Raw genomic sequence first — 21,352 nt, 5'->3', positions numbered from 1 at the left:
TATTGGTCCCTATATTTTAAAAAAAAGTTATAAAGATATAAAATATTTTAAAATTTATTGCTAATATTTTAAATTATTAAACCCTTTTAATCTTTATAAATATCAAAAGTTTAAAATATTTTTGGATTTTTATAATTTTTTTTAAATATAGGAGCCATTATTTAAGAGATTGAAACTTCAAGGAATAAATTGCAAGAGGTAAAGTTCAAACACTGATTTATAAATGAGTTAAAATTTTAGAGACTAAATTATTACGAGTTAAAGTTGATAAATTGAGTTAGAACTAGATCAAAACTACAAGGATCAAATGATTAATCTTTTACAAAAGCATTGATACAATTACAACAGATCCAACTTCCAAGTAGTCATTGCAAAGCCTAATAATCAAATTAATTAACTAAACCATCAAAATTCCACAGTGAAATCCACCAATTCAATTTGATTTAATCCATATCACTAGTGTGATTTGGTCACTTGCTTTTGTACATTTTGACATCAAACCGAATTAAGACAGTTGATCAACTAAGTACTCGTTTAAATTTCAGTTAGATATAATAGATTATGAAAATAATTAATTAAATAGTATATTTTAATCATAATTGATTATGTTATAACGCAATCTGTTTGGATACCGTTTTTTTAAAATTAATTTTAACAGAATTGAAAATATTTGAATGATTTATTTAGAATCAATTTTAGTTGTATATATTATCATAAAGGACGTTGCACTTAAAAATTAAATTATTGATTAATTTATATCTAATATTATTAAAGTTGTTACATTTTATTTAAGAAGTAAAATATATTATTGATTTTATATTTGCTAAATTTTGGACTTTTTTTATAATTTTTTCTTAAGTTTTTTTTTGTAATTTTCCCCAATGCTTTTTGATGGATTATCCATAGATGCTCCAATTGCTAGCTTTCGACAAAAATTGATTTTAACTAATAAAATTAATTACATGATTTTGATGCATTTGAATATGTTTTTGGTTGATCAATTTTTTTGGTGAAATAATCGATTATTTTGCTTAACCAAACAGGCACTAATAAGATCAATTACAATCAATTACAATATGTCACTAAAAAGTTAATTAAGACAAGAAGTCATAACTTTATTGGCCAACATTTTATAATGTTTAAAGAGTAATAATTACAGTATCAGCAAATCACAATACTTGCTCCAGTTATAACAATATTCACATGAACAATAACCAAACGTGCAAGTTGCAAAACTGTACACCCCATCTGTATCTGTGTCTTCAACAAGCATGAGGCACTTAAAAATTGTCAACTCTTCTATGGTGTAAATTACTTCCCAAAAACTATAAAACATTCTATTTTGTAATTTACATTCATCATATTCTAATCGCTGGGAGGAAGAAATGAATGTCTATCAAATTCATTAAATGGTAAGATTCTCCTGAATGGCAAGAAATGACCCTGTTACTTTGCCTCCAACATCAGGGAAGTTTTCATGGCCAGGGAGAGATCTGACCTTTCCCTTTCGATCAACTTCAACTGGGTATTTCAATAGGTGCCCTTTCATATCTGTTACTTCGGGTGCCGCAAATCGTTTCCAGTTCATTTCACCCATCACTCTTACTCTTCTGACGCATTCAAGGCTCTCTGGTTGCAAGAAGCAGTTTTCAATTGTTCCTGTGTGTTCTGCCCAGAGCGACATCCTATATCCATGGATCTACATAGCGGTTTCATGAAGAATGACAATCAGGTCTAAGCAATTGTTACAAAAATCATAATGCATTGAAGTGTTATGAAGGGAAAAAAAAAAAACATAAATAAACAATGAAGCTGATCTCCAAAAGTTGAAAAGCTATCTACAAGATGACTGAGCATAACAAATTAAAGTTAGCATACAGATTTTCAAGTGTCAGGGAAAATAGGATATTTATATACCAAATACCATCTTACTGCATTCTTATGTGTAAGTTCCATAATAGAAATACAGATCTAGAGGCATCTAGAGTGAGAATAAAGAGGGGGGGGGGAATTGGTTTTATAGGTCCGTAGATATTTTATCGCATGATATCTCTAGACAAAGTTATATTTATACTCTTGGGGCTTTGAGGAATCAGTAGACAACCCCAAGCCTTCGGCTTTGTGGCTTCATTATCATGATGGATTTTCCCAGAGACATCAAGCAGATATAAAAATGTCTAAAAATAGTTCAGAATAAAATCTGCTTATGTTTATAATCAGTCTCAAACTCAGATAAAGGGGGAGGGTTATGTTAGGCCATCAACAGCCAACATAAAACTTTGTTGAATCTATCATGAACATGGACAATAGACATTATAATATTAACGTTAGGTCGTTGCCCGTAAGTAACACGTTGCATGAATCAAGTACAACGATAAGTGAGTTAGAGCCGCTGCATCGGAGCCCGAATGTAGTGTTAAATGAGCAATAACTACCACGTCACTCTAGACCTACGTGGCTAAAGAAGTTAGCCTATGAGAGCAAGATTAGATTTGGTATTTGAAATGTTGGGACATTGAATTGTAAATCTGTATAAGTTGTAGGGGTCATGATTCAAAGGAAAATCAATATCCTATGCCTGCAAGAAACAAAATGGCATGGAAAAGCTAAGAATATTCAAGGTTTCAAACTTTGGTATACATGAAAAGTAAGCACACACAATGGAGTAGGCATCATTATTGATAAGGAGTGGAAGAGAAGAACATTGTAAAAGTTAGCAGAATTAGAGATAGAATTATTTCCTTAAAAATAATAGTTGGACGTGAGACTGTTAACATTACTAGCGCTTATGCGTCTCAAGTCAAGACAGAAGCCAGTCTTAAAGAATTATTTTAGGAGGACTTGGAAGGATTGATTCAACACATATCACAAAGTGAAAAGATTTTTATTGGAGAAGACTTTAATAGGTATGTCGGGAGGGAGGCTAGTCAGTATGCGAGGGTGCATGGTGGTTTTGGTTTTGGAGAACTAAACAATGAAGAACAAACCCTTCTTGAGTTCTCGTTGGCATATGATTTTAAAATTACCAACACTTGTTTTAAGAAAAGAGATGAGCATCTCATCACTTACAAAAGTGGAGCCTCAAAGTCACAGATTAATTTTCTTTTGGTTAGAAACACGGATAGAAGACTCTGTAAAAATTGCAAGGTAATTCCCGAGGATGCGATAACTACACAACATAGGGTCCTTGTCCTTAATGTGTATTATGAGTAAAATTATTCAAAAACGTCAACAAGTAATAGCACCAAGGATTAGGTGGTGGCAATTAAAAAATGAGAAGCAAGGTATTTTCAAACAAAATTTTTTGGACAAAGAAATTTGAGAATCTCAAGGAAGTGCTAACATCTTGTGAAAGGATATGGCTAAAAAAATAAGGGAGGTTGTAAAAGTAGTTTTGGGAGAATAAAAAGGTTTTAATCTGAGAAATAAGAAGTCTTGACGGTGGAATAATAGTGTACAAAACAAAATCAAATATAAAAAGAACTATTTTAAAACCATACATTTGTATAACAGCGAGGAAAATTGGGAAAAGTACTGTATGACTAAGAAGGAAACTAAGAGAACTGTGAGTAAAGCTCATTCTAAAGCTTTTAAAGAATTTTATAAGAGTTTTGAGACAAAGGAAGGAGAACAAAACATCTATAAAATTGCTAAGAGTAGGGAAAGAAAATCAAGAGATCTAAAATAGGTAAGGTGTATAAAAGATGAAGAGGAAAGAATTTTAGTTACAGATGATAAAATTAAAAATAAATAGGAGGCTTACCTTTTCAAACTCTTTAATGATGGAGAGGGTTCATCTAATAACTTGGAAGATTTATAACTCGTGAAGAAGAACAAAATTTTTCATTCTATCGAATAATACGTGATAAGGAGGTAAAAAAAATTCTTAAAAAAATGGCAAATGGTAGAGTCAATAGATATGATTGTATATCTATTGAAGTGTAGAAATGTTTAGGTGAAAAAGGGGTGAGAGGGTTAACTAAGTTATTTAATGTGATTTCATGGTCCAAGAAAATGCCTGACGAGTAAAGGAGAAGTACATTAATTCCTATTTATAAAAATAAAGAGAATATTTAGAATTGTATTAACTATAGAAGGATTAAACTCATGAGCCACATAATGAAATTGTGGAAGAAAGTAATTGAGCATAGTTGAGATTGGAGACAAGTATTTTTGAGAATCAATTTGGTTTTATGCCAAGTAGATCAACTACAGAGGCGATTTATCTATTAAGGGAATTAATAGAAAAGTATCGTTGTAAAAATAAAGATTTGTAAAAATAAAGATTTACATATGGTTTTTATTGATTTGAAAAAAATTTATGACCATATACCAAGAGAAGTGCTTTGAAAAGCCTTAAAAAAGAAGGGAGTACAGATTGCTTATATTATAGTTATACAAGATATGTATGGAGGGGTAAAAAATAGTGTAAGAACGTCTAATAATCAAACAAAAGACTTTCCTATAAAAATTGGACTACATCAGAGATCATCTTTAAATCCTTATCTGTTTAACTTGGTCCTAAATTTTTTGACGGAACATATTCAAGGAAGAATTATCAAATGTATGCTCTTTGCGAATAATATAGTTCTTATAGTAGAGACAAAAGAAGAGATTAATTGTAAACTTGAGTTATGGAGGAGGACATTGGAGTCGAAAGATTTTCATCTGAATAGGAGTAAAACTGAATATTTATATCGTAAATTTGGTAAGAGACTAGTCGACAGTAATTTGGAAGTGAAATTGGGAGATCAAATTATACCTTAAGTAGAAAAGTTTAGATATTTGAGAGCCATTATTTAAAATGATGGCGAAATCAATGGGGATATTTCACATAAAATTCAAACTAGGTGGTTTAATTAGAGAAAAACTAAAAAAATGATTTGTGAACATAAGATGCCTAATAAACTTAAAAAAAAGTTTTATCGTACTGCTATCGGACTGACTATCTTATATAGTAGTGAATGCTTGGCTCTAACGGGACAACAAGAGCATAAAATTAAAGTAGCAAAGATGAGAATGTTATGATGGATGTGCAGACATACACGTAAAGATAAAATTCAAAATGAACACATACGCAGAAAAGTGAGGGTAGCACCTATTGAGAAAAAAATAATAAAAAATAGTTTGAGATGGTTTGAGCATGTACAAAGAAGACCACAAGAGACACTAGTGAGAAGAGTGGAACATATAACTTTGAGCCCTGTTAAGAGGAGTAGAAGAAGGTCTAAGAGAACACTTTTGGAAGTTGTTGAACGCAATTCTTAATCAATAATATTTCTAAAAGCTTGATAAATGATAGAGCACAATGACATCTTGCAATCCATATAACCGACTCCACCTAATGGGATAAAAATTTGTTGTTATTGTTGTTGTTGTTGTTGTATAGTTCAGAATATAACCATAGTAGTACACACACAGTCCTAATTTACTTCTAATGGCAGTGAGCCATCCTGCTTTGGAAAAAATGGTTTTATTGCGTCATGCTCCTACTTCATATTTCTCTATTAAGCAACACCTTCGGGAATTTCCCTATGACTATTAGATGTGTACTGATGATCAACTTTTTTGCTAGATTGCCTATGGTGAAGATTGAATTTGGCTACATGAAAAATGGCTTGTTATGAAAATAATTAACTGCCCATAAAATATACCTGTCCACGTGGATAAGAATGTCTTCTTGCCCAAGTATAATGAGGTTGGTAAGCTCCCATTGCAATCTCACTGTCCCTTGTTCCTTCCATAGAGCGCTGGTTGATGTTTGCAGATCCCAATATCACATACTCATCATCAACTATCATGCCTTTCGAATGAACATAAATCATGAAACGTCGGCTACTTTGACTTAGTGCCTGGAATTGACACCAATAGAGAACGAATTCAGCAGTGCATTTGCTACACACAGTACAACAATATGCCATATGAGAACTTGATGAAGTGCCATAACTTTGGTCATGCTCAGAGGTCATATCAGTCAAGAAATAAAAAGCAGATGGCACATGGATAGATGTCTACAATTTTATGTTAACTCCAAATGAAGTTTTATCTTAAAAATGCACTACAGATGTACTGGGAACGTGGAAGGGTGGATGCTGGGCAAAACTGCCAAAATATTCATACCTGTGGACTATTTGCAGGAGGAGGATTTCCAGGCGTTGCATTGTTACCATATGTATCATTGACCTCCCGGTTGCCAAGACAGAAAAAGTTCAAGTAGTCTTCTGGTGAGAATGCCTCCTCAAGCCCAGCCTCAACTAAAGCCGTGTAAATTGTCTCGTACATCATTTGCATTGTTTTATGCTGCAACAATCAAATAACGACTCCAGATTAACAGATGCAATAAACCAATAACCAAAACTAACAGATTCTATAACACTATCTCAATAAGTAACAGAGAAAGCAGTTCCTCTATGTACTTTGAATTTCACGGGTCACAAGGACGTTTCTCAAGCCAGGATTGCAAATAAGCACAAATTTTCAAAGGCTAGAACAGCTAAATTCTTATAGCAGCAAAAGTGTAGTGTAAAAAATCAAGGTGCCAAGTTTCATAAACAACGAAAAATCACTAAGGTGATAATTGACAAGTGCATATTTTATAGATAAATAGCTATAGATTTTGGTTTATATTTGATAAAATTTATTAACATTTTATACTTATTTAATTAATTTTTAGATATTTTCCTCTCTGTACTTAATTATAAGATAAGAAGGATTCTTTCCATAAAATCTACTCATATATCTCTTTCATTATATTTTTAAGGAAAATAATATATCAAATTAAAGGAAAGAAGAAAACCCGAAAAGAAAAGGAAGGGAGGAAAAAAAGGCAAAGACATGAGGAGCTAGAGAGGAAACTGAAAGGAAAAAAAGAAAAGAAAATACAAAAGAATAAGAGGCGGGAGCAAAGCTATGTTGAGGGAGAGAGAAGGAAGGGAAAAAAAATTGAAATTTCAAATCTTGATAAAATCCAATGAGAAGAAAAAAAATGGAAAAATAATATTTGATATTTTAGAAAGATTAAGAAATACTAATTGCAAAGTATTATAAATAAGAGTTCCTAAGATCATTCTAGGGGTCCAATCTTCATCCATTGGCAGCCAAGACCCACTTTTGGAAGCTTTTGGAGTCTTCTCAGAGCAAGCCAAAGCAGAGGAACAAGATTCGTTCTTTTTTACTAAGAACTTTTATCTTTTATCTTTTTTCTTCAACATTTGGAATTTTACTTGTGTTTTATTTATATTCTTATGTGTTGCATCCCATCTAGGATTGGCTCTATAAATCTTGAGTACTCTTTGTTTTAGATTTGAACTTTATGATTATTTATTTAAATTTATTTCTTTTAAATTATACTTATCTCAACTCCGCCTATGTTTATAGCCGGTCTCAAGCCCGGGTAAAGAAGGAGGGTTGTGTTAGGCCATCAACAGCCAATGTAAAACTTTGTTAAATCTATCATGAACATGAACAATAGACGTTATAATGTTAATGTTAGGTCGTTGCCCGTAAGTAACGCGCTGCATGGCTCGAGTACAGTGATAAGTGAGTTAGAGCCGCTGCATCGGCGCCCAGATGTAGTGTTAAATGAGCAAGGGCTACCGCATCATTCTGGATGTACGCGGTTAAAGAAGTTAGTCCATGAGAGCAAAATTAGATTTGGTACTTGGAATGTTGGGACATTGAATTGTAAATCTGTAGAGGTTGTAGGGGTTATGATTCAAAGGAAAATCAATATCTTTGCCTGCAAGAAACAAAATGGCATGGAGAAGAAGCTAAGGATATTCAAGGTTTCAAACTTTGGTATATAGGAAAAGTAAGCGCACGTAATGGAGTAGGCATCATTATAGATAAGGAGTGGAAGAAGAACGTTGTAGAAGTTAGCAGAATTGGAGACAGAATTATTTCCTTAAAAATGATAATTAGACGTGAGACTGTTAATATTGTTAACGCTTATGCGCCGCAAGTCGGGACAGAAGCCAATCTTAAGGAATTATTTTGGGAGGATCTGGAAGGGCTGATTCGACGCATACCACAGAGTGAAAAGATTTTTATTGCAGGAGAGTTTAATGCGCATGTCGGGAGGAAAGCTGGTCAGTACGCGAGGGTGCATGGTGGTTTTGGTTTTGGAGAGCTAAACAATGAACGACAAACTCTTCTTGATTTCTCATTGGCGTATGATTTTAAGATTGCCAACACTTGTTTCAAGAAGAGAGATGAGCATCTCATCACTTACAAAGGTGGAGCCTCAAGGTCACAGATTGATTTTCTTTTAGTTAGGAACACAAATAGAAGACTTTGTAAAAATTGCAAGGTGATCCCCAGAGATGCTGTAACGACACAACATAGGGTCCTAGTCCTTGATGTGTGTATTTTGAGTAAAATCCAAAAACGTCGACAAATAGTAGCACCAAGGATTAGGTGGTGGCAATTAAAAGGTGAGAAGCAAGATATTTTCAAGCGAAATCTTTTGGATAAAGGAATATGGGAATCTCAGGGAAGTGCTAACATCATGTGGGAGGATATGGCTAAAAAGATACGGGAGGTTGCAAAAGTAGTTTTGGGAGAATCAAAAGGTTCTGGTCCGAGAGATAAGGAGTCTTGGTGGTGGAATAATAGTGTACAGGACAAAATCAAGTATAAGAAGAATTGTTTTAAAGCCATACATTTGTGTAACAATGAGGAAAATTGGGAGAGGTACCGTATGGCTAAGAAGGAAACTAAGAGAGCTGTGAGTGAAGCTCGTTCTAAAACTTTTGAAGAATTTTATAAGAGCCTTGCGACGAAGGAATGAGAGCGAAATATTTATAAGATTGCCAAAAGTAGGGAAAGAAAATCAAGAGATCTAGAACAAGTAAGGTAAGGTGTATTAAGGATGAAGAAGGAAGAACTTTAGTTACAGATGATGAAATTAAAAATGGATGGCAGACTTACTTTTCTAAACTTTTCAATGATGGAGAGGGTTCATCTAGTAACTTGGAGGATTTAATAACTGGTGAAGGAAAACAAAATTTGTCATTCTATCGAATAATACGTGATAAGGAGGTAAAGAAAGCTCTTAAGAAAATAGCAAATGGTAGAGCCAACGGACCTGATTGTATATCTATCGAAGCGTGGAAATGCTTAGGTGAAGAAGGGGTGAGATGGTTAACTAAGTTATTTAATGTGATTTTACGGTCCAAGAAAATGCCTGATGAGTGGAGGAGAAGTACATTAATTCCTATTTATAAAAATAAAGGAGATATTCAAAATTGTACTAACTATAGAGGGATTAAACTCATGAGCCACACAATGAAATTGTGGGAGAAAGTAATTGAGCACAGGTTGAGATCGGAGACAAGTATTTCTGAGAATCAGTTTGGTTTTATGCCAAATAGATCAACTACAGAGGCGATTTATCTACTAAGGGGATTAATGGAAAAGTATCGTTGTAAAGATAAAGATCTACACATGGTTTTTATTGATTTGGAAAAAGCTTATGACCGTATACCAAGAGAAGTGCTTTGGAAAGCGTTAGAAAAAAAAGGAGTACGGATTGCTTATATTAAAGCCATACAAGATATGTATGAGGGGGTAAAAACTAGTATAAGAACGCCTAGTGGTCAAACAAAAGATTTTTCTATAAAGATTGGACTACATCAGGGATCATCTCTGAGTCCTTATTTGTTCAACTTAATCTTAAATGTTTTGACGAAACATATTCAAGGGGAAATTCCGAAAGTATACTCTTCGCGGATGATATAGTTCTTATAGCAGAGATAAGAGAAGAGGTTAATTGCAAACTTGAGTTATGGAGGAGGACATTGGAGTCAAAAGGTTTTCATCTGAGTAGAAGTAAGACGGAATATTTATATTGTAAATTTGGTAAAGGACTATTCGACAATAATTTGAAAGTGAAATTGGGAGACCAAATTATACCTCAAGTGGAAAAGTTTAGATATTTGAGAGCCATTATTCAAAATGATGGCGAAATTAATGGAGATATTTCACATAGAATTCAAGCTGGATGGTTTAATTGGAGAAAAGCTAAAGGAGTTATTTGCGACCGTAAAGTGCCTAATAAACTTAAAGGAAAGTTTTATCGCACTGCTATCAGACCGACAATGTTATATAGTAGTGAATGTTGGGCTCTGACGGAACAGCAAGAGCATAAAGTTGGAGTAGCAGAGATGAGAATGTTACAATGGATGTGCGGACATACACGTAAAGATAAAATTCGAAATGAGCACGTGCGCGAAAAAGTGAGGGTGGCACCTATTGAGGAAAAAATGGTAGAAAATCGGTTGAGATGGTTTGGGCATGTACAAAGAAGACCAAGGGAGGCACCAGTGAGAAGAATGGAACATATAACTTTGAGTCCGATTAAGAGAGGTAGAGGAAGGCCTAAGAGAACACTCTTGGAAGTTATTGAACGCGATCTCTTAATTAATAATATTCCTAAAAGCTTGATAAATGATAGAGCACAATGGCGTCTTGCAATCCATGTAGCCGACCCCACCTAGTGGGATAAAGGCTTGTTGTTGTTGTTGTTGTAAACTATACTTATCTCACTTGTGCTTCATGTGGATTTTGCGCCTAATCAACATAATATTTAATTAATAAGTAAACTCAAAGGATTGGAAGGTGAAGAATGAGCCTAGATCTAGAGAGGTGAGCATGAATAACTGGACCAAAAATAGATTTAGAAATTTGTAGTGACTTGTGTTGTAGCTTCATGGTTTGGTTAGGACTTTGGGTTTGGCAGAAGTGAATTCGATACTAATTGAATAGGAACTTAGGACAATTTAGAAACAGCAGTAACTATCATTGCAAAGAGTGAATTTTAACAAACCCAATTGGTGAAATTTGATTACTAATGCTCTATTAATTGGATCAACCTTTATTTATTATTTATTTTTATAAATTATTATTCAATTATCATATTATGTCAAAGCTAAATTTAATCCGGTTAGGCAAACTTAGCCTTCCTGTGGATTCAATACCTAAAATACTCCGAGTAATTTATTACTACAATTTCATACATTTGTGGGAGCAATCAATAATTTCGTACAGACTTAGTAGTAGTCATGCATGCATGTAGAAAAAACACCAGCTGACCATTATAATGAGAGAAGAGAAATTATGGCAGAGCAGTAAACTGCAAGAGGAGATCTAGCAAGCCCTTTGCTGGCAAAAACCATGGTGTTGGTAATATTTGAAATAGATAGTTAAAGGCCCCTCTAAACTTTAAAAAAAATAAATAAATAAGATTTTTAGATCTCTCTCTCTCTCTCTCTCTCTCTCTGCCTTTTATCCCCTCTTTTGCACCTTAGACTGTCATGCATCATAAAAGTCAAACATTGTAAGATGGACAGCTAGAACGGAGCATATACATCAAGAAGTTTCATCATAGCTGTCTTAAAAAGGGGCAAAATCAGTTCAAATGGCAATCATGAAAATAGAGTTTATACCATGAATTAAAGATTGGCCTCCAATTAAGACGGTTCATCCTAGAAGGCCTAGAGGGGGTGACTGCCACGGTGATTATCTTGGATTTTTTGGATGAACAGCGCAGTGGGCATGCTTTGCTTCTTTGTTACAGTTACAAGAGAACTATAAGGAGGAAGAAAGTGAGGGAGGAATTCTGGTAATATGATAGGGAGCTTCCCAGTGTCTTTCAAGTAGCTAGATTTTTTTTTTTCTTGCTTATTCTTTATTTTGTAAATGCTACTCTGTTTCCCGGGCAAAATTGCCCTTTTTGCTTGCATTTCTCAGTTATAGAATATATTTCTCACATTTCTCACTACTATGCAGTGAGATAGGAAGCATATTCCATGCATTTTCTAGTTTCCTGTTCTGGGTTCCATCATATTATAAAGCAAAAACAAGAAACAAGTGGAAGTATTTCATCCTTCGAACTGTTTATAATGTCATAATCAATCAAATCCCAACCAAGTACAATTTGTGGCGTTCATATTATGAATGGAAGCATACCTGCCAAAACAGAATCCTTTGTGTGGCAGCACCAGTGGGAACACCCTCAGGCCACATTGGAATAACAATATACACAGCAAATCGTTCATTGGCCTTGATCTTTTCAGCAATCTTTAGGGCAATTTCCATTGGAATCAAATTATTAGCACCTGCAATAAATAAGAACTGCATGACGATTTCACATCTCAAATTATTAGGTCAATGGCAGTGGTTGCTCCTCAAAGATCGTTTACAGAAGGGAATGACATTTCAATACTAGAGCAAGAGTGTCTCATCTGGATTGAGGGGTTTGATGGTGTTGAGGTGGGAGAAGGTGGGGATAGAGGTGGAGGTAGAGGAAGAGATGTTGCCGATCGTAGTGGTGTTACCTGCAGGGTAGATTTCAATGAAGGAAAAAGGAGAACCTAATGGGAGGAGGAGGAAAACCGCCAAAGTAGATAGGGGGTATTTTTGATATAAGATAATGCAAATGGGCAGTAATGAGGATTCTTAAGGATGTCCATATGAATCATCATTACCATTTTTTTGGGTAATGATGATTACCTTTGCTAATGCCAAATGTCAACCAAAACATGCTTCTAAGGTAATGGGATCTGTACTATCATTGATTGCCATTGTAGCTCTGCAATGGGGTTGAATCAAATGAACCCTTAATGTGGTATTTCGAGCAATGCCATGACTAGTCTAATCTCAAAATCATTGCTTCTAGGGAACAAAACACCCCCCCTTAATGGGAGGAATAGCAAAAAATGAGGGAGATGTAGAAAGAAATTGTGGGAGAAGCAGATGGCAAATGATAACACAGTTATTCTACTAGGAAAATGAGTCTAACACTTGACGAAATCCTCAAGCATTTTATAGAGGTACAATTATTTAAAACAATAATAATATAAATTAATCATAGATAAGATAGGATAATAGGATAAATCTTATTAATCTTCATCCAAACTAAACTTGTTTTAAAGATAAATTAAAAATCCTAATTAAAATCCTACTTTAAAAACCAAATAAAATTATCAAACATAAATTAAATTCTAGAGTCTTCTCTTCCATTTCCCAAGTTTTCAAGTTATTCTTAGTACAACATAGGTGTGACACATTTCTGGCCCCCAAAAATTTATGGAAAGCTTGTGCCATATATAGGCAACCAAAAACATTGTACTATACAAAACTAAGAAAAACTTGAAATTTTGGGAAGAGTTCCTTCAAGCAGGGCCAAGATGGGGAGCCTGATGTTCCATGCCCCCGCTTGAAAGAAGCCCTTGGGGAATAAAACTCATGATATAACACCAAGAAGCCAAGATGTAAGTAGGGAACTCCTCCAAGCAACATCTAAATCAGAATATCCTTTCCAATGAATGATATGGCGATGGAGGAGACCATGTCAAACTTCCCAACCCACTCCCAATCATAAATCTCCATGGCCTTTAACTCCAATTTTAAACACCAACTTGAAATCCTCATTCCATTCAGGATTCAAGTCCTAATGGTTGAAGAACCCCTATGGCTATTTATACTTTAGAGCACAAGGTGCGACTATTTAAAATGATAATCTAAACTAATCTCATATGAGATAAAATAATCTTAGATAAGATAATAGAATAAATCCTATAATTCCTAATCCAAACTAAACTTATTTAAAAGATACTTTAAATATCCTAATTAAAATACTTTTATAAATAAAGATAATTATTAAACATAAATAACTTAATTACATTATTGATTTTCCTCTTCCATTCTCCCTCATCCTTCTGTGTCTTTTACTTAAAGGTTCTTACAAGAGATACACTGCATGCAGGCTTGCAATGAACGGGAACTGTTTTTTCATTTAAGAAAAACACCTTTTGAAGTCTAAATGCAGCTCTCCAAGCTGCTAGTGTGTAAAGTGCATCATTATGCGGTAACATGCATTTGTAAGGTAAAGCATCTTGTTATGATTTTTATTTGCAGCAGTAGGTCATTCAATTCAATTAGGCAGAATTTAGATTGGATTCTGGATCTGTAAATACCAGAAGCTTATATATAATGTTTATTTGTATTTTCCAAAAAAATGCAGCATTTTATTCCATGATCAGATGAAATTTGTAGAGTAATAGCAATACTTGCAAAAGCTACATACCAAGGTCTTTATGTTGACTCCAATTGTAAGAAGACCCAATGAAATATTGATTCTCTATATATATGTAATGCTGTGCAGCACGGATGGCCTTCACATATGCTGTATGTATGCTCATGTCAATCAGCACATTCTTCCCACAAACTAAGTTCTGTGAGAACAAAGTTAAGTTCAACCTTTAGAAGGTCACCCAGAAGGTACTTCAAATCTGGTGGATTGATTGATAATTCCAAGTATTTAGAAACAGAGCCTTAACTCACCTTGCTTGTCGCATCTTTTGGATCCTTTGGAAAACCCTTTACTGAATTTGAATCAATTGATCGAAATATCTAGCATTCCAACGGAAGCAAAAAAAAAAATGGAATGAATGTCTTGAATTCAAGGAAAAACTAAATATCCATTTGGCATTGATAAAAGACAAACTACCTGAACATGCCAACCTTCAGGGTCATTTTCATTAGAATTACGAGCATCAGACATCCCAATAATGTCTGGGATTCTTTCCAGCCTAAGCAAAGCATCATCATATGAACCTTTCAACTTTTGTATCCCATGAGGTTTTGAAGCTTTTAACCAGCGCTCCTCAAAGTTGGTCAGAACATCATATGCTGCTGGACCATCAATTCTAGAATGCAAGTCATGCCATGGCTCCCTTGGACAACCTCCAACATTACCCTGTCGCATAACGACCCTAGTAAGAGGAATAAATTTGGTTGCTCAATTCAAATATCACTATTCTAGAACCATATCTTATTGGATTAAGCTACAGATTCCACTGTTGTTGGAATATTGTGTGCAACAACAAATATAATGCTTCTGTTCATTTGCTTTGTACTCTTAACTTAAAATTTTAGTTGGTCTTTACTTGACCTTGCCACCATTGGTAATGAGAAAATAAGAGACTTACCGTGAAGGTAGGGTTATGATAGTCATCCTTGTGCAGTGTCTGGAGTGTTCTAAAGAGAGGATGGTGGGGAGTATCGTATCGCCCATCACACAAATCAAGTCCACCAACAAATGCTACAATTTTTCTACTATTATTTCCAGCATCAGCATCGACAATTACAGTTTTCTGGTGATGCGTATATATAGTACTGGTTTCCTGATGGTCAAAGTTCAATATAAAACCATGAAAACACAATTGAAGAAGAATGTTATAACAATAACAATAACATGAGATGACAAAACAACCACCAAAATAGGACCTTGCCATAATTCTGAAAAATATGAAATTGAATTTTCACTGGAGAACACGTTCTATAAAAATACAAACAGTCAATTACCTTTGATTCCCAAAGTAAAAATAGGTAAACAGCAAAGAAAATAATAGGACCACACTTTTTATAAGGTTTAAGTTTGACGACAAGAATCCTCATAAAAAAAAAAACAAACAAACTGACATTCACAACACGAATTATATTTCTCATCTACCTCTACAGATTGAAATCCATTTTGTCATTCTCTTCTTCATTGCAAGAAGAATTCTCCCACAACAATTATCTGTCTTGAAAACCAGTTTACAGTATCTAACCAAGCAATCCTGTTTAACCTTTTGCTAAAATATCCTTTTAATAATTCCTAAATGGATATAATTTCTATGAATTCTCTTTTTCCTAATTATTCGACACTCTACTTCAACCATCCAAAATCATACTTTCATGTGCAATCATAGTCTAAGTTAATTCAAAATGCCAACATTTCTCATTAACAGAAAATACATTGTGATTTGCAGACAAGAAGGTTAGCAAAGCATTATACATCAGGGATTTCACAAGATCAAGCACCAATTATGAAAAGGGCAACAACAAAAAATTGATTTCAATTCTAAGCCAATTCACACAAAAGTGTGACAGGATTTTAAGTTAAATAAGTCATCAAATCATGCTAACAGTTTAGCTTTTCGTTTGGGTCATCTCCAGCCATTAAGTTGTTTGGATATCCAATAGCTACATATAACAATTTTTAGGATCAGCTAACAAGAATCATGAAAAATGAACAGCAATAATAATATCTATAATAGTAATTTTTATCGAACTTAAAGAAAAGTTCTATTAAACTGCTATAAGAACAGCTATGTTATATGGTAGTCAATGTTGAGCTTTAAAAAAGACAACAAGAGCATAAAGTTAGAGTAGTGAAGATGAAAATGTTGAAATGAATGTGTGAGCATACACGTAAAAATAAAATCTGAAATGTGTATGTAGGAAAAAAAGTGGGCGTGGCATTTATTGAGGGAAAAATAGTAGAAAATCGTTTGACATGGTTTAAACAAGTACAAAGAAGACCGCTAGAAACACCAATGGTGAAAGTGGAACGATTACTCTTGAGCTTTATAAATAGGATGTAGAGGAAGACCAAAAAGAACACTTGTGAAAGTTGTTAACAAGATCTCTTAGCTAACAATATTCCTAAAAGCTTGGTTAATAATAGAGCATAATGGCATCCTACAATCCATGCAGCTGACCCCACTTAGTGGGATAACGCTTGTTGTCTTTGTTATTGTTGTTGTATAAAAATGTAAAAAGACCATTTTGGAAAATGCTAAGAATAGTGTGAGCTTGTGGATGAAATTATGGTTCGAAGCCTATTAAAATAGGACATTTATTCAATTTAGACTAATTTTCTCTTTTCACCATATTTGCTAGGAATTCACTTATTCTTCGATACATCAAAAAGCTAGAGAATCATCTCTATCTCTCTCTCTTCATTTTTACATCAAGGCAAAGCCAAAGATGGCCTACAGTTTATGGTTAAGAATACTTTCAGGGATAATCACATAAAAAGGAAGCAATAATTTTTCCTCACAATCATCATTGCTCAAGGTTAGGCAAACAACCAGATGGGGCCACACTATCTGCAATCAAGTATGAATGCTTAAATATTTACAATTGCCAAAAACAATGAGCATTGAAAATGCCAATAATGCAGATTCAAATAATGACCCAATGACTTCTAAATAAATTTGATAGGGTAAATCAGAATAAAGTAACCAATATGCAAAGTAAACATCAAAACTGACCCTTTGCTTCACCCAGCTGTGTCGTTTTCCTGCAATCCGTGGACAAAGCAGCACTTTTACAGAAGAGTGTTTGAAAAATCGTCGAGTTTCTTCATCATGAGTTGCCATGACACCATCCTAAGAGCAAAGCAGAAAAATTTTTTGCATAAATGAGCAAAACATCCTTGTAGCCAAAATACAAAATAAATCCTAACAACTGATTCAAGAATTTTATCTCACATCCAATAAAGTAAACTTCAGATATTAAGGATGAAAGAATATTAGGACAGCATGCAAGTTTATCTATTAGGCAAATTACACTTACCTGCCAGATATTTTCTCTATTTACATTCACATGATCTCTTGTCTAAAAAGCAATGAGAATCTTTTTTATCTTTGATTTATATTTGTAAGGAATTGCTGGTCTGATAGAAGCAATGTAATAGTTGGAAACCTCAATAACGTTCAATGCAATTCAAATTTTATTTTAAGCATCTAAAGAAGAGAAGTAACGAATTCACTAGTACTGTTGGTATCAGTTTCTTGACTGATACAAAGCAGATTATCCTAGTTTGAGAACCTTACAATACACAAAACAAAATATCCCTAATTCAAATGTAATGTAATGATATTCAGCGATTATCTCAGTTGTTGACTATTCAAGGCCACCATATAGCAAGAAATATATTTAAAATTAGACGTAGAAATGAAACAAGAAACACATTAAAATTAGCCAAATAAAGTCCCAATAAAATATTGAATGATGTATTTATTATAAAAGATTCAGTAACAATGTGTACATGAAGACAATTGCATTACTCACTGTTTTATAACCTAAAATGCTCCTGGACGTAGGATCATCCCAAATAAGGAGAAGCACTCTAACTCCTTCCTGTGACTTGGACCTTAGAAGCTCACCCAGTGCATAACCTGATGGATTGCCAACATCCCTTACCAACAGAACTTTGTGCCATACTGACCACCCTGTAATATAAATCAAACGCCGGGCTTGACGTATGGCATCAAAGATGTCATGCCAACATTTTCCATGTGCATAATACATCCCTTGGTCAAGTATCACATTAGGAAGGCAGCCATCTGGGACATGGGCATCTTGATATAGAGTAACAGTTCCACCTTTCCTCAGAGGAAAATAAGTTCCAGGAACTCCAATGTACTCTGGTCCAGCACCAACTCCTTGGTGATAAATGCTCAGTTTCTCAATTGGAATGTACTGAATGGATAACCTCAAGACAGCACCTGGCTTACAAGGCTTCCCATTATTCATCACTGGATAGGTCCCTTCTATTTTCCCCCCTGAGTATATTTGTTCCACGGGAATTGATACAATGCCAATGAGCTGTGAACCTACCACATCACTGTCTTTAACAACAAAGTGCACTTCAGCAGCATTATGTGCAACAGGAACATGGAAATGCTGCGTCCAAACAGGATTCTCATTGTTGCTAATCACAAAAGTCCTCGCAATTACAGCATTTGATATTGAAATTGTTACATAAGGATCACTTGTAATCTTCTTACTCATAGTTCCCTCAATTTTGTTACTCATATTTACCGGTAATCTACCAAACACATCCCCTAAAGTTTTGTGGAACATGTCCATATTTGGAAGATTTTTGGCTTCATGGACCCATATATCTAAATTTCCATGTAGAAGCAACACTTTCAACGACCCCTTACTCTGTGATGGAACAATCTGCAAACTCTGACTATGTATTGAATCATTAAATGAGCCTGAATAAGATGAAAGCTTAGATGAATCGACCCGACCAGAGTAGGAAGACTCCCATCCAGAGGAGTTATTAAGATAACTGTAAAATTCCTCTCGCTTTTCTTGGTGTGGAACTGTAATTGAATGTGCTAGGTGCTGCCCCAAAGGAGCAGGGGTGCTGCAGGAGCAGTTGGCTGGTTATCAGACAAGCTAACTTTGCCCATAAGATCATCCAATGGTGGGTATGCAGAAGTCCGAGAAGGCTTGAAACTATGACTAGTTTGCAATGACATGTCTCCAGCAGAGCTCATTTTCTCGTGCTGGGGGGAACCGGAGAAGCTATTTGCTCGTGAATGGGCCAGAGGTTGACTTTGGGGATATGGACCTGCCTCAGTTTGTTGGGGAGGATAATGAGATGATCCATACTGAAAACTATTATGGTGGGCAGGCTGAGGGGGATTATGAATCCCTGAAGGAATGGGGTATGAATAAGGATAAAGGTGAGGAGCAGAATAGGGTGGTGGAGGGGGATAATTAAAGTCAGCTGGTGGACTAGTATGGCTATAATCTGAGGGCGGAGGGGTATGGTCATAGGCCGGTGGTGGAGGGTAATGGCTATTGTCAAATGGTGGAGGAGGTGGGGGATAGGAATAGTTAAAGGACTGTGAATGACTGAATGCATAGGGGTATGGAGGAGGAACCATTGGATCTGAAGCAGGAGGCGGATAAGGAGGAGGAGGACTACTATGGTATCCATAGGAGCTTGGATAACGATGTGGCGATGAAGACCCATAATTATCCATAATGAGACTACAGAACTCTCACTCTTGATGATGCAAAATATATCGATCCTTGGAGAAATCGAAATGGGATTATTGTAAGGAGGATCAACTTCAATCAAATTATGACAGATACTAAAAGAATTGCAGTTTAGCACAGAAGTAAACTGAGTAAGTTCTTATTCTCAATCCTTCAATAAGATAGCTGCGATTAATAGCGTACGATTAATGGTAGCATCGCAAAACTGACCAAATATCGATGATGGGTCTGATCCTCAATGGGGAAAGAAATGAAGAAACGTATAATCAACAAAGGCGAGATTTCTTGAAACCCGAAAAGGAGGAGTTTACCTGTGCTCTAGAAAACTGGATGTTTGACGCAATCGAAAGTACTGTACACGGAATTTTCAAAGAAGAGTAGGTAAAAGATAAAGATTCAAAGAGACAGAGATGGCACAGTCTCTCTCTCCATTGACAGGGTGTACAAAGCCACCACGCTCACCAAATTCGATGGCGGGTTTAGAAGTTCAGGAAAATGATATCGAAGTTCAAGCCCGTAAAATTATATTACGTTTTGTGGGCCAACAACAAAAAAAAAAAAAGCTTATAATATTATTCACTCTAACAAAAATTATAAAATGACCTAGTCAAAAAAAGCTAAAAGAATTTATAGATTGACTCTATTCAATTTGGAAAAGACCTTTTTAGGCCAAAAATGAAAAAACAAAAAAATAAAGCTGATAAACTTTTCTATAAATGAAGTAAATAATAATAATAATAATAATAATAATAATAATAAATATAAAAAATACATAAAGTTTACGTGAAAATTTCAATTATTTTTTGCCAAAAAAATTATGTTAAATTAAATTAAATATATATATCTGCATTTTCATGAAAAAGAAACGCTAAAAAAAGAAAAAGAAACAAACCCATGATCTATAAATATAATATAAAATTTAGAGAAAACGCAGATATCAAATCAAAATATTATTAAAAACTAAAATCACGTCATAGTTTATAGTCTAATATTTAAATGTTGCAGAGTTATTTTAATCGGAGAATGATATAAAAATATGTCTGAAATACATAAATGACAAATAAATTTTACGAAATATCATAATTAATTTCTAATTTAAGGGATTTATTTGTTAATTAATTTTATTATGAAAAACTGAAAAAACTTTTTAGCGAGGATAATCAAGATGCTGATTATTTAGTTAGGCTATCCCATATTTTAAAAGTTAATTTTTTCTTCTTTAATTATTATTCATGTCCTAATTTAAATATAGAAGATGATAAAATAAAAGAGGATAGACTTTTTTTTTTCGTTTGCGTTCCTAGATGTATTTTGTCTTCTTTGAGTAGTTTTGTTTTTTAGTTTCCATTCCCAAAAGCGGAAAATACTATTATATCCCTGGGGGGGGGTGTGGGAATGACGCCTCCACTGCTGCCCTAATAATGGCTCCAAAACGAACTCGATGCTCTCTCCCTTCTCCTTGGACTCGCGGGAAAAAGCTGGAAGCATGAAGAGGAATGGGATGATGGTGGAGCTTCTAAGTCCATATGTAAAGTTGGGTGCAGATGTAACTGCTATCTCTCCTCTGCAACAAAAAATGTTCACGGGATCGAGACGGAAAGAGATGCCCTGTCTCATATCCTATCCAAGAAATTATTAAAACTGAATTTTTATCTCATATTTTATTTATCTTAAAAAATTATCCTCATTTCATTGGGAATTATAACGAGATAGAGACAAG

General features: G+C 34.5%; 1 protein-coding gene across 1 annotated transcript; it reads right to left on the bottom strand.

The window, feature by feature from the left end:
• Positions 1-1,094: 1,094 nt before the first annotated feature.
• Positions 1,095-20,109, bottom strand: LOC129287600 (phospholipase D gamma 1-like). Its single transcript, XM_054923807.1, is given in 11 exon segments — positions 1,095-1,699; positions 5,655-5,852; positions 6,121-6,300; positions 11,968-12,116; positions 14,087-14,234; positions 14,344-14,412; positions 14,510-14,758; positions 14,991-15,185; positions 17,103-17,219; positions 17,905-18,989; positions 18,992-20,109. Coding segments are annotated over 11 exon segments (3,309 nt in total). The 5' UTR covers positions 19,617-20,109; the 3' UTR covers positions 1,095-1,405.
• Positions 20,110-21,352: the final 1,243 nt, after the last annotated feature.

The sequence above is a fragment of the Prosopis cineraria genome, unplaced genomic scaffold, assembly GCF_029017545.1.
Source record: "Prosopis cineraria cultivar Desert tree isolate PC_DT_omini unplaced genomic scaffold, ASM2901754v1 PC12, whole genome shotgun sequence".
NCBI lineage: Eukaryota > Viridiplantae > Streptophyta > Magnoliopsida > Fabales > Fabaceae > Prosopis > Prosopis cineraria.
This window is presented reverse-complemented; position numbering and strand designations above follow the sequence as displayed.